The following is a 12,136-nucleotide window of genomic DNA, read 5'->3' as shown; positions in this document are numbered from 1 at the left end:
CCATAAAAATACACAGCTTGTGATAGAGTTGCATGATAGATAGATATGTAGTTAGATAAAGTGCAAGAAACTCATTTAGAAAATTTAAGTGAGGTGAGGGAAATGAATTAAAAAGGATATAAAGAAAGAAAGAACAAAGAAAATTATTTATTTTGGTCACAAACACCAGCTGGATCCATCTATCATATTGCTTTATTTCTCATTACAGAGCCCCTTCCAGTCTCAAATTTGCATGTTTCAGAAGTGAACACTTCATGTATGTCATTAACGTGGGATGCACCTGACTGTAGTCATGTAAAATACCATATCTCTGGGCTGCCAGATTATGAAGAAGGAAAAGAAGTTTTTGACACATCAGAAACAATATGTGATCTTCAATGTGGGGATGTATACTCATTTCAAGTTGAAACAGTGGCTGCTGATGGAGTCACAAAAGGAGTTGCTGAAACAGTTAAAGGTTATACTGGTAAGATACTTCACTAAGTCATTTCTTTTTGCTCTAAGATAGTTTCCCTTATAAAGCAAGACTTTGATGAGTAAAAATTAATGTCTGTGTATGACAAAAACATTTGAAATAGAAAGAACACACATGCAAATATTTCTGCTGAGAAGTAAATACCCTTTAACTAAGGCCAACAACAGACAAAAAATCCTGCAGCAGTTTGCAAAGTATGTTTTATTTTGCAACACCAGTGGCAGCATGTAAAATATATAGATAATTTGAAATCTATTTAAGAAATAGAATTACACTTTTTAAATATGCGTTTTACAAGAAATAGATAATTTAAGATGCAAATCAAGATAATTAAATACTATATTTAAAAAAAAAAAATCTGGTCTGTGTTACTTATTCTAAGGATTGTGGTTGTCACCCTTAGAAGTTCGAACTTTGATTTTTGTGCAGTAGCATATTATTTTTTTTCTTTTCATAAAATTCTAAAAACTGATCACAATTTACTTTGAAAAACATATTTGTCTATCTATAAAAAATAAAATTTTCAAGGGTAGTTGCTGTGAGAAAAGTTTATTTTGAAGACTATGCATTTATGTTTTGATTTTGTTATCATTTTGCTAGCATATCATTAGCTATGCTGTTGCAATGCTTCCACTATGAAGACTGATAAATATTTTGCATATTTTAAGTAAGTCTTTAGTTCACTTTTAAAGGCTTATTCATTTATTCAGAAAATTGATCATTAATTCTTATATTTAATTAGTTATCTTTCTACACTTATTACTATCTATCAAACATTTATTTATCATTGGAATGATGTGTCCTACACTTCTTGATATGAGAAATGAAACAAAATGTCACCATTATTAGCATTCATTTGGTTGTATTCAAAGGTACACTTTAGATTGAACTTAAGCTCTTAATTACATACTGCTATTTTTCATTGTGTAAGGAATACTTTATATCTACTTAAAACAGTTTTATGCCAGAAATATGAGTTGTGCTGCAATGTTTTAATTTCTATACACGTTGCATTATTTTCTTATTATAGTGCAGGTTGTATAAATCATTTGAGGAACTAAAAATATCTTTAATTCACATCTCCACTGTCTAGCTGTATTGCTCTAAATCCTTTTATGCTTTAAAAACTTGATAATCTAAAACAGGCTGTCTGGAACTTTTTCATATATATTTTTTTTAATTAAAAGAATGTAACAGAGTAATCCAGAGTGTAGTCATTGCTTCAAAAATCCATCTTAAGACACATATCATAGCACAGTGTTTTCCCCAAAAATCTGATATTTAAATTTCATTGCTTCAATATTTTGCAAACTTAACCTGAAAGAATAAGAGAAATTTATGTAAGAGTCCTTTCTCTACTCTACTGTTTTTTCTACAGGTTTACAAATGTTCTCTGGCAGCTATTAAAGGACTTTCAAATATTTCTTGACTTTTGTCTTTTGACTAATAAATGGTACACATGGAAAACAGGCAGAATAACACAATCAAGAGAAACAGAAAGATTTATGCATAGGTACAACTCTGTTTTGTTAATATTAGGTAAATAAATATATACAAATATATATTGTATAGCCATAAATAATACACAGTCTGTGATTGTGTTACATGATAGATATTTATTAGATAAAGTGCAAGAAACTTATTTAGAAAATGTAAATGAGGTGAGGGAAATGAGTAAAAGAGGATGTAAAGAAAGAAAAAAAAGAAAAAAAATATTTATTTTGGTCACAAACACCAGCTGCATCCATCTATCATATTGTTTTATTTCTCATTACAGAGCCCCTACCAGTCTCAAATCTGCATGTTTCAGAAGTGAACACTTCATGTATGTCATTAAAGTGGGATGCTCCTGACTGTAGTCATGTGACATACCATATCTCTGGGCGGCCAGGTTATGAAGAAGGAAGAGAAGTTTTTGACACATCAGACACACACACACACACACACACACACACACACACACACACACACACACACACACACACACACACACACACACACACACACACACACACACACACATACACACACCAGTTGACTGCAGTGAGACTAGAACCTGTACTTAAGTACACAGACTACAGAACACAGTATTTATTTTATTTTATTTATTTATTTTACATTTGTTAACCGGGCTAGTCTAGCTGGATATATGTCCATTTTCAGTAGAGGCCCGAGGAGAAAAGCTCCACTCATACTATATTTCAATGGGACAATTTACAGAGTACATAATTAAGTACAAAGTGAATTATCATTTAGTAACATGAATAAACAAAAAAATATACATGAAGTATCTAAGGAACATACTATAAAAAAAAAATTGTTGTTCAGTAAAAAGCATTACAAAGATTGTTGTTCAGTATAAAGCATTATGAAAAATTAGGATTAGCAAGAAGGTTTCAAAAGAAATAAGAAGAAGAGAAGTAAAACAGGAGATAAGAAGGGAATAAAAAGGAGGAAGAGGGAAAGAAGAAATAGTCTGGAGAGGAGAAGGGTAAGAATGTGTATAAGATGACAGGGGAGAGAGAAAGGAAGAGTAGGTTAGAGCATGAGAGGATAGTAACAGGGCAATAAGAAGTAGGAGTAAGTATATTTACTAAGTAAAGTGTAGAGTTCTTGTGGTGGAGGTGAAAGAAGAAATTAGTCAGGAGTCCAACAGGAACAGAGCCAGTGATTTTGGAAATACAGTTTGATTTTTTGTTTGAACAGAGGTAAGGAGGAGGTTAGAGTGATATCAGTGGGTAGCTGATTCCATATCCTTCCTATAGTATTAGTGAAAAGAGAGTCACCAGCTAGGTTATGGGACTTTACTGATTTAGTCATGAGTTTGGAAGAAGATCGAAGGGAGGTAAGATTATTGTAAGGGATTAAGAGTTGAGAAAGTATAGGGGTGTTATAAGGTTGATAGAGTATCTTGTGAGCAATGGTAAGTTGTGAGATCAAAAGACAGTTTTGTAGCTCAAGCCAGCCTAGGAGTTTTAGGTTGTGACAGTGGTGTGTTTTGAAAGGGTTGCTGGTGGCAAATCGGGCAATGCTATTATAACAAGTTGCAAGTTTATTTAGGTTGGCCTTCTTAAGGTTAGTGAAGATTGGTGAGGTAGAAGAGAGTAGATATAAGATGGGAGTGGGCAATAGTAGCTCTGGTAGAAGGTGTGAGAAAAGGTTTGATACGGTATAATGATCCTATTTTTTTAACAGTTTTGATGGTGTTATTGATGTGTTGATCAAAAGTCAGATTGTTGTCGATGGTAATTCCTAGCAGTTTAGTTGTTGTGTCAGGAGAAATAACAGTAGTGTCATTAGACAAAATGTTGAAGTTTAATGGGGAGGCTCGAGTGGTAGGAGAAAAAGGAGAAGTTTTGTTTTAGCATTAAGGAGGAGGTATCGTCTAGTAAACCAAGTTTCTACAGTGTTAAAGGTAGTTTGAGTTAGAGACAGTAGTTCTGTGGGGTGGATGCTGAGCAAATGATTGTTGAGTCGTCAGCATATTGGATGCAGGTAGCTTGAGGGATGACTGTGTTGAGATCGTTTATGTATAGGGAGAAGAGAAGTGGACCTAGGATAGAGCCCTGAGGGACTCCAATTGAAACAGGCAATAGAGAAGAGATATGATTGTCCCAAAGGACGGCTTGATGTCTGTTGTTAAGATAGGAGGTAAACCATTTTAAAAGCCAGGTTATCAAATCAGAGGGATTTAAGTATATTAATAAGGGAAGAGTGGTTCACCATGTCAAAAGCTTTGGAGAGGTCAATAAATAGAGCAGATGAGAAGATGTTGGAGTTTCGATAGTTGTTGGTAGTATCCATGAAAGAAAGGAGGGCAGTGGAGGTGCTATGATGGGGCCTAAAGCCATGTTGACAGTTGGCAATTATGTTGTGAGAAGAGAGATAATGTATGAGTTGCTGATGAATGCATTTCTCCATAATCTTAAGAGGAGAGAGAAGAGCAATAGGTCTAAAGTTAGTAAAGTCAATAGAGTTTCCACCTTTGTGTAGTGGGATGATATGAGAGATTTTCCATATATCTGGTATGGTTCCTTCTTGGATAGTCCTATTAATGAGTAAAGATATAGGGTATGCAATCTGTTTAGCAGCCTTTTGAAGAAAGAGAGAGGGGAGTTTGTCAGCAGAGGGGGTACAGGGTTTAAGTTTAAGAATAAGCTTATAGATGAAGGAGGTAGGGATTGGATGAAGAGTGAAGTTTTGGGATGAATCCATAAGATTATTTGGAGGGTAAAAGTTATTGGTGTTCAGTTGTCTAGCAAGAGATTGAATGGTTTCAATAAAAAAGGTGTTGAAGGCGTTAGCAGTATGGCTAGGGTTGTCTGGGTTTGCGTTTATAGGGGAGGGAGTTTTATTTAATGCAAGCAACACAGCTCAAGTCTGATTTGGAGTGTGTCAGACAACACTTCATAGTTGATGACATCAGCATTGTCTGGTGAGGACAATATAACAATGTTCCACACAAACAACTGCAGTGAGATGAGAACCCATACCTGCCTAAGGTACACAGACTAAAGAACACAGTACATTATACAAGAGCCATTACACTAGTCTGATTTAGAAAGGACTGTAGATGAACTTATAACAGATGACACCAACAGGCCATGTGGGGATCAACAGGTTGTGAGGCCTGTATAGGCACATAGCTTTATAGGGTCATATGACACTGCTAGCCAAATATCACTAGGGTGTGTAGAAGCCTAGCTATGTAAAAACACAAGTACCCTTATTGAGCTAGTTGAATGGTTGCTTTTAGCACAGCATATAGGTGAGCAGCACCAGCTGCCTCTGTCCATGAGGGAGATAGGTGCCAGCTCAGACGTGACTATACAATTACCCAACCAGAAGTCAAGGTTGAGATTGAACAGGGTCATTGAATAGTACTACTTCACAGGCAGTGGGAGCCTATTTCAGCCTCTGGGGCAGCACCTGTGTCCCTCATAGCCAGGCCCATTTGCTGCTGCTCACAAAATTGATCTGCTTACAACAACCATTTAAATATGCTTAATGATGGTACTTGTGTTTGCACAGCTAGGTTTCTCTTGTCTCATGTATAGTGATCACCATGTACTCCTAAAACTTTCCAATTCAATATGTGAGAGATTCAAGTATACAACATATCTAGAATAAATGTTCTTTCTCTCTCAGGTAACAACAAACCAGATATCAAACAGGTTGTCAACACACATATACTTCATATCCTCACCAAACCAAATGCACAACAGATATACCCACGTATGCAGAAGTACTCATTAGAAACTTACCAAAAGAGCAGAGACTTCAAAAATGCAAACCTTCTGCATGGATGTCAGTTCCAAAGGAACACACTAGACATAAAAACAAACATATTAGTGTCTCACCCATTAAGTCCTTAAAGCAAAGCAACTCAAAACCACTGTCTTTGTCATAGGTGAATCCATAATGAGGCACACACATGTCCTCCTCACTAGGTTGTACAAGGAGAACTTACAGTCAGCTGCCTGTCAGATGCGAGGATCTGCAAACTCATGCAAGCACTGAAGTCTTTCAACAACAACCACAGTTACAACTCTGTCGTACTTCATGTTGGAGTAAATGACTTGAGATGTACCTCACTGGACTATATAAAGAGAGATATGACTGATCTCTTAGATTATGTGTACCACACAGTTATGTCCATAGCCCTAAGCAGCATTCTACCTTCACCTAAGATGATGAACTTCAACAATAGGCTTAGGTACTGGTATTACTCCAGGGAGATCCAGTAGTCTATCAGGCTGGGATGATATGGTTGACAGACCATGCTGCTTTTCCAGGGATGGTCTTCATTTGTCACATCTTGCCTTTTGGTTACTGGCCAAAGTACTTCTCCCGCCACAGTAACTTTGTTAGGCATTGTCATAAGAACCAATTTCCTGATATAAAAATGTCTTCAAAAGACAAACTCAAGCTCATGCTACTTAATGCTAGGAGTCTAAATTAGAAACTACACTCAATGGATGCACTTCTTATTTGGGAAGATGATGTTTGTGCAGTCACACAGACATGGTTTAGGGACACAGAGAGTACTCTGGCCTTGAAAGTCTATAATGTCTTCCACACCTTCAGGCCACAAAATGAACATGAAAGAACCAAAGGAAAAGGTGTATCTGTCTTCATAAAAGAGAAGTACACCTCAAGACTGGTTCAGCAGTACTACTCCCAAGAGTTACTACAAGTCCAGCTAACTGTTGGAAACCTCCCACATCATTGTTAGCTACAGGTCCACCAACATAAACCATGAAAACCACAAAGTGCCTTCCTGGACTTACTTGCGTCACTCATAATACAGCGAAAATGCTAGACATATGTCATTTTAACTATCTTTCCATTGATTGGGATACAGATATGAGCTCAAAAATGCTCACCCTAAGGTTCCTGCAGTTTGTAAACACAAATGCCCTGAAACAGTTAGTGTGCACTCTCACAAGGGGATGGAATGCCACTGACCTAGAACTCAATAATATGGGAGATTGGTGTACCACCCCATAAGTGACACCCTCCCTTGTAAGGTCTGACCCTAAATCAGTCATGTTCAATGTAACAATCATATCTGACCCTTTCTCAGGATTCAAAAGGTAGAAAAATCTCTGCAAAAACTATAGCCTCTTAACCGATGTCATATATAGTTTAAAACCTTCTGCCACCACTGACAGTGAAGAGTCTTATATGGAGGTGTACACAAATGCCCTCTATAAACACCTTTACAAGTGTATAGACTTAGCTGTACCAGAATGGATCACAATTTTCTCATGGCAAAAGCTGCCCTGATGGACGTCTAAAAACATAGATTATACAAGAGAAAGAAACTGATGTTCATGAATAAGAGGGAAGAGTCTCAGTAGAAGAACACACTCCATAGCTTGAGCAAGCAAACTAGACATTTTGTAAAGTCCTCTGAAGCTAATTACAAAACTAGATTAGTATCCATAACTAAGATAATCACAAGGCGTTCTTTCGCTATGTCTGTAATGTTAAAGGGAAAGCCTGGCTTTGCACCAAATTCAGAGTGGACAAAACCACTCATACTCAAGTTGAAGACATAGCCAACCTGTTCACAGACAGGTTTGGCAACAAGTTCAGACCCCTGCCTCCCAGCCTGCTTACTAAACATCTAAAACAAGAGTTAGCAGAACCAATAGATACTCTTTTCAACCACAGTCCAAGTATTGGTGTTGTCCTGGCAGAAGAGAAAACAGCAACTGTAATACCTTTGCACAGAATATGGTCCGTCAACTGACCCAGGGAAGTATACATCCATAAACATGACCAGCCTTGTCTGTAAGATCATGGAGAGAATCATACTGGACCTTATCAACAAGGACATTGGTGATCTTCAAACTCTTCACCTGACACACTATGGTTTTGTCAAGGGCAGATCATGCTTGTTTAAACTAGTGAAATTCTTCAGGTGTGTCACCAAAGCCCTGGATGAAGGCATATCAGTACATACTGCCTGTCGCAACTTGCACAATGGATTTGATGCAGTCCCCCACTGAGGCATCACTGCAGAACTCACCCACCTTGGAATTAACTGATACATTATTAGATGGCTAGCCAATTAACCCAGCAACAGAATGAATAAAGTCATAGGTGGGAATTCCACTTCAACCAGCAGACCTGCTACCAGTGGTGTCTCACGCAGATTGGTGCTGTGCCTCATACTGTTTGGAGTGTATTACTAAGAGAATCAGGCAAATAAAGATGGCATGTGGCTCAACAAATTCGCTGATAACTGCAAACTCGGTACGGTCACTGAATCCCCAAATTATGTCAACATACTAAAAGGGTGCTTACATACATAGATGATAGTTGCCAAAGCCACAGACTTACAGTTAACCCAAAATAATGCACTATTATCCCTTTTGACAAAGGAAAAGTCCATGCAAATTACACTGTTAATAATACCCTTATGTTCTAATCCCAATGGTGAGAGATTTTGGAATGCAGGTTGATGGCAACCACAGTGGTAATGAAGGCCCTTTATGTTGCACACCTTACAAGTGAGGGCATATCATCCAAGACTAAGGATGTTATAACTATACTGTACTCATCCCTCATCAGACCAGTAATACAGTACAATGCTCCCTTTTGCATGTACATCACGAAACTTGCAGCAGCAAGAGAGAACTCAGAGGTTTCTCACTAAGAATATCCAGGGACTTCCAACACATCATCTACATGGACAGACTGAAGGCCCTGTCACTGTACTGTGTAACATAAAGATTGCTGAGAGGTGACTTATGGCTGGCATATAGAGCAGTCTTGAACTCTGACTTAAAGGAAATGCTGCACCTCTGCAAATCACATGTGACAAGACTCACTCACTTCATGCTATGTCTCTATGTCTCTAAGAGATTGCCACTCCTATGGAAAAAACTCACAATTCATGTGAAACTGAACTCGTCAACCCTATTTAAGCATAACCAGAACAATTGGATGGCAAAGTGTAGATTTACCCTGGGGGGGTGGTTTCACCTATGTCATTCAGACAGGGTCAGCCAGTGCTAATCATGGATTCACAAAGCTGGACTACATATCTTGGTCTTTAATGGAACAATGGTACAACAACGTCATAGGGCCATTAGCTTAGTAACCTCTTATGAACCTATGGACCTTGGGCCATTATGGTAGTAACCTCGTATGTATCTGTGAAGCTATAAACCAATGCAGGCCTGCCAACATTTTGTCATACACATGGACTGCTTATGTCATGTACTATAAGCTCAGCTGCAGTCTTACAAAAGTCAGACTTGTGCTGTGGTGCTTGTGTTACTTACTGTGTTCTGTAGTCTGTGTCCTTAGGTAGGGATTCTAGTCTTACTACAGTCAATTATGTCTGCTCTGGCTTGACATTAAAGAGAAGCATTTACTGCAGCATGTGGGACACTGTTATTACGATATTGTCAATGGACACTGTTGATGTCATCAGCTATATCAGATGTCTGGATATGCAGCCATTCCAACAAGGCATGGAAAGACACTAGCCTGGAGGTCAGGCATGGCAGATGTTACCTCATCCTATAACCGAGAGATGACAATGATATGGCTTTTAATCTATTAATTTATCCACATACGTCATGCCATATGTTATCTTCCTGAGAAAGACCAGTGGTCTCTCCAGCTGCTGCATGTGTCTATAGAGGTACATGCAAAAGAGAGCATACTGTTCTGATGAGGTATGACTACAGTGCTGTCATATAATCCTAAGATCTGAATATGATGGTGTGACTTATGATGTGCACCACACATTTGTCCTGGAAGATCATTAAAGAGAGAAGTTAGAAAGTAATGATACACATTGCAGGTTCTGACATCAACACCCTTATAAGAGCATTGACTATAATGTTGTGAAATTTCGATGTTATCAACTGCCTAACTTTCAAAGGCAAATATACCTCAAAAGTACAACAGTTCAACAATACAAATGCAGATATAGTAAGCACTAAGTTAGCTATGCACCCTGAGCATCAGAGACAGCTTTTGTATCCATGAGTACAAAAGATAGAAAGCAGAGATATGGCACAGTTATCATCACTTGCACAGGGTGTTGTGGGGGGGGGGGCAGGAAGCCTAGGCTGACACAGAAGTTCCAATATGGATATTGTTAAAACTAGATAGATAAATAGATACTTACAACTATATATTATATAGCCATAAAAATACACAGCTTGTGATAGAGTTGCATGATAGATAGATATGTAGTTAGATAAAGTGCAAGAAACTCATTTAGAAAATTTAAGCGAGGTGAGGGAAATGAATTAAAGAGGATATAAAAAAGAAAGAAAAAAGAAAATTATTTATTTTGGTCACAAACACCAGCTGGAGCCATCTATCATATTGTTTTATTTCTCATTACAGAGCCCCTTCCAGTTTTAAATTTGCATGTTTCAGAAGTGAACACTTCATGTATGTCATTAAAGTGGGATGCTCCAGACTGTAGTCATGTGACATACCATATCTTTGGGCTGCCAGATTATGAAGAAGGAAGAGAAGTTTTTGACACATCAGAAACAATATGTGATCTTCAATGTGGGGATGAATACTCATATATAGTTGAAACAGTGGCTGCTGATGGAGTCACAATAGGAGTGGCTGAAACAGTTAAAGGTTATACTGGTAAGATACTTCATTAAATCATTTCTTTTTGCTCTCAGATAGTTTCCCTTATAAAGCGTGACTTTTATGAGTAAAAATGAATATCTGTTTATGAAAAAATCCTTTCATGGATTTCTGAACTATGTTTGAAATAGAAAGAACACACATGCAGATATTTCTGCTGAGAAGTAAATACTGTTTAACTAAGTAAGGCCAACAGCAGACCAAGAAACCTGTAGCAGTTTGCAAAGTATGTTTTAGTTTGCACCATCAGTGGCAGCATGTAAAATATATAGATAATTTGAAAGCTATTCAAAAACAGAATTACACTTTTTAAATATGAGTTTTCTAAGAAACAGATAATTTAAGATGCAATTCAAGATAATTAAATACTATATTTTAAAAGAAAATATTCTGGTTTGCGTTACTTAGTCAAGGGATTGTGGTTGTCACCCACAGAAGTTCGAACTTTGATTTTGCTGCAATAAGTTATATATTTTTTTCTTTTCATAAAAATTCTAAAAAACTGATTACAATTTCCTTTAAAAAACATACTTGTCTATCTGTAAAAATAAAATATTTAAGGGTAGTTGCTGTAAGAAAAGTTTATTTTCATGACTATGCATTTTTGTTTTGATTTTGTTATCCTTTTGATAGCATATCATTATCTTTGCTGTTGCTATGCCTCCACTATAAAGCTTGATAAATATTTTACATATTTTAAGTATGCCTTTAGGTCACTTTTAAAGGCTTATTAATTTATTCAGAAAATTGATCATTAATTGTTATATTTAATTAGTCATCATTCTACACATATTATTATCTATCATAGGTTCATAGGTTCATAGGTTTATACTAGGCTATCTGCCCCAAGGCATTTATAAGCCTAGCCCGAATTTTTGTGGCTTACGCCACCCCTTATATGAAAAAATACTGTACCCATTAATTTGTTGTGCCTCTGTCCAGCAGTGACACAGAGATGATTCCCGGTGTAAACCTACGATCTCCCATCCACAGGTCAAGATTTCTCTTGAACAGAGCCAGCGAGGTGCTCTGCCTCACATGGACCGGGACTCTATTCCACAGCATAGGGAGTCTCTGAGTGATAAATCTATCCCTCCAGCACGTCCTATTTATATACGTGCTAAGGTTTAAGTCGCTTGCTCTAGTGGTTTTGGTGGATTTGGATTTTGAGGTGGAGCACGTCCATTAATTCCGGGTTGGACATGGCCTTGTATGTCAGGCACATGTCACCTCTGAGCAGATGGTATGCGACTGAATAGAGCTGGAGTTTCTTCAATCTGGCAGCATATGACAGATTTTGGAGTCCCTTTATCCTTTTGGTGAGAAACTTTGGGGTCTCTCCAATTGCTGCAGATGTCGGGCGAGATACATCCTGAATGGGGCATTGTACTCGATCATTGGTCTGAAAAGTGAAGAGTACAGGGGAACAATGACCTCACTAGATCTGGATGTTAATCCCTTCATGATCAGGTGGGCAATGTAGAAGGTCTTTCTAACCACTTTAGCAACGTGAGTGTCAAA

At 37.5% G+C, this 12,136-nt stretch overlaps 1 protein-coding gene across 1 annotated transcript; it reads left to right on the top strand.

Annotated features, from left to right (window-relative positions):
* Positions 1-205: 205 nt before the first annotated feature.
* LOC122801114 (receptor-type tyrosine-protein phosphatase eta-like) lies at positions 206-10,842 on the top strand. The gene is made up of 2 exons (XM_044070644.1): positions 206-466; positions 10,355-10,842. Exons 1-2 carry the CDS (start codon positions 259-261, stop codon positions 10,627-10,629), a joined length of 483 nt encoding a protein of 160 aa, XP_043926579.1. The 5' UTR covers positions 206-258; the 3' UTR covers positions 10,630-10,842.
* Positions 10,843-12,136: the final 1,294 nt, after the last annotated feature.

The sequence above is a fragment of the Protopterus annectens genome, chromosome 4.part1 (genome assembly GCF_019279795.1).
Source record: "Protopterus annectens isolate FY-2018-M chromosome 4.part1, PAN1.0, whole genome shotgun sequence".
NCBI classification, from domain to species: domain Eukaryota; kingdom Metazoa; phylum Chordata; order Ceratodontiformes; family Protopteridae; genus Protopterus; species Protopterus annectens.
This window is presented reverse-complemented; position numbering and strand designations above follow the sequence as displayed.

Bases quoted from the DNA above. Each gene is read 5' to 3' on its own strand.
- LOC122801114 (XM_044070644.1), top strand. From the start codon at position 259: ATGTCATTAACGTGGGATGCACCTGACTGTAGTCATGTAAAATACCAT. The intron at 467-10,354 runs GTAAGATACTTC...TTCTCATTACAG, and splicing joins AACAGTTAAAGGTTATACTG to AGCCCCTTCCAGTTTTAAAT.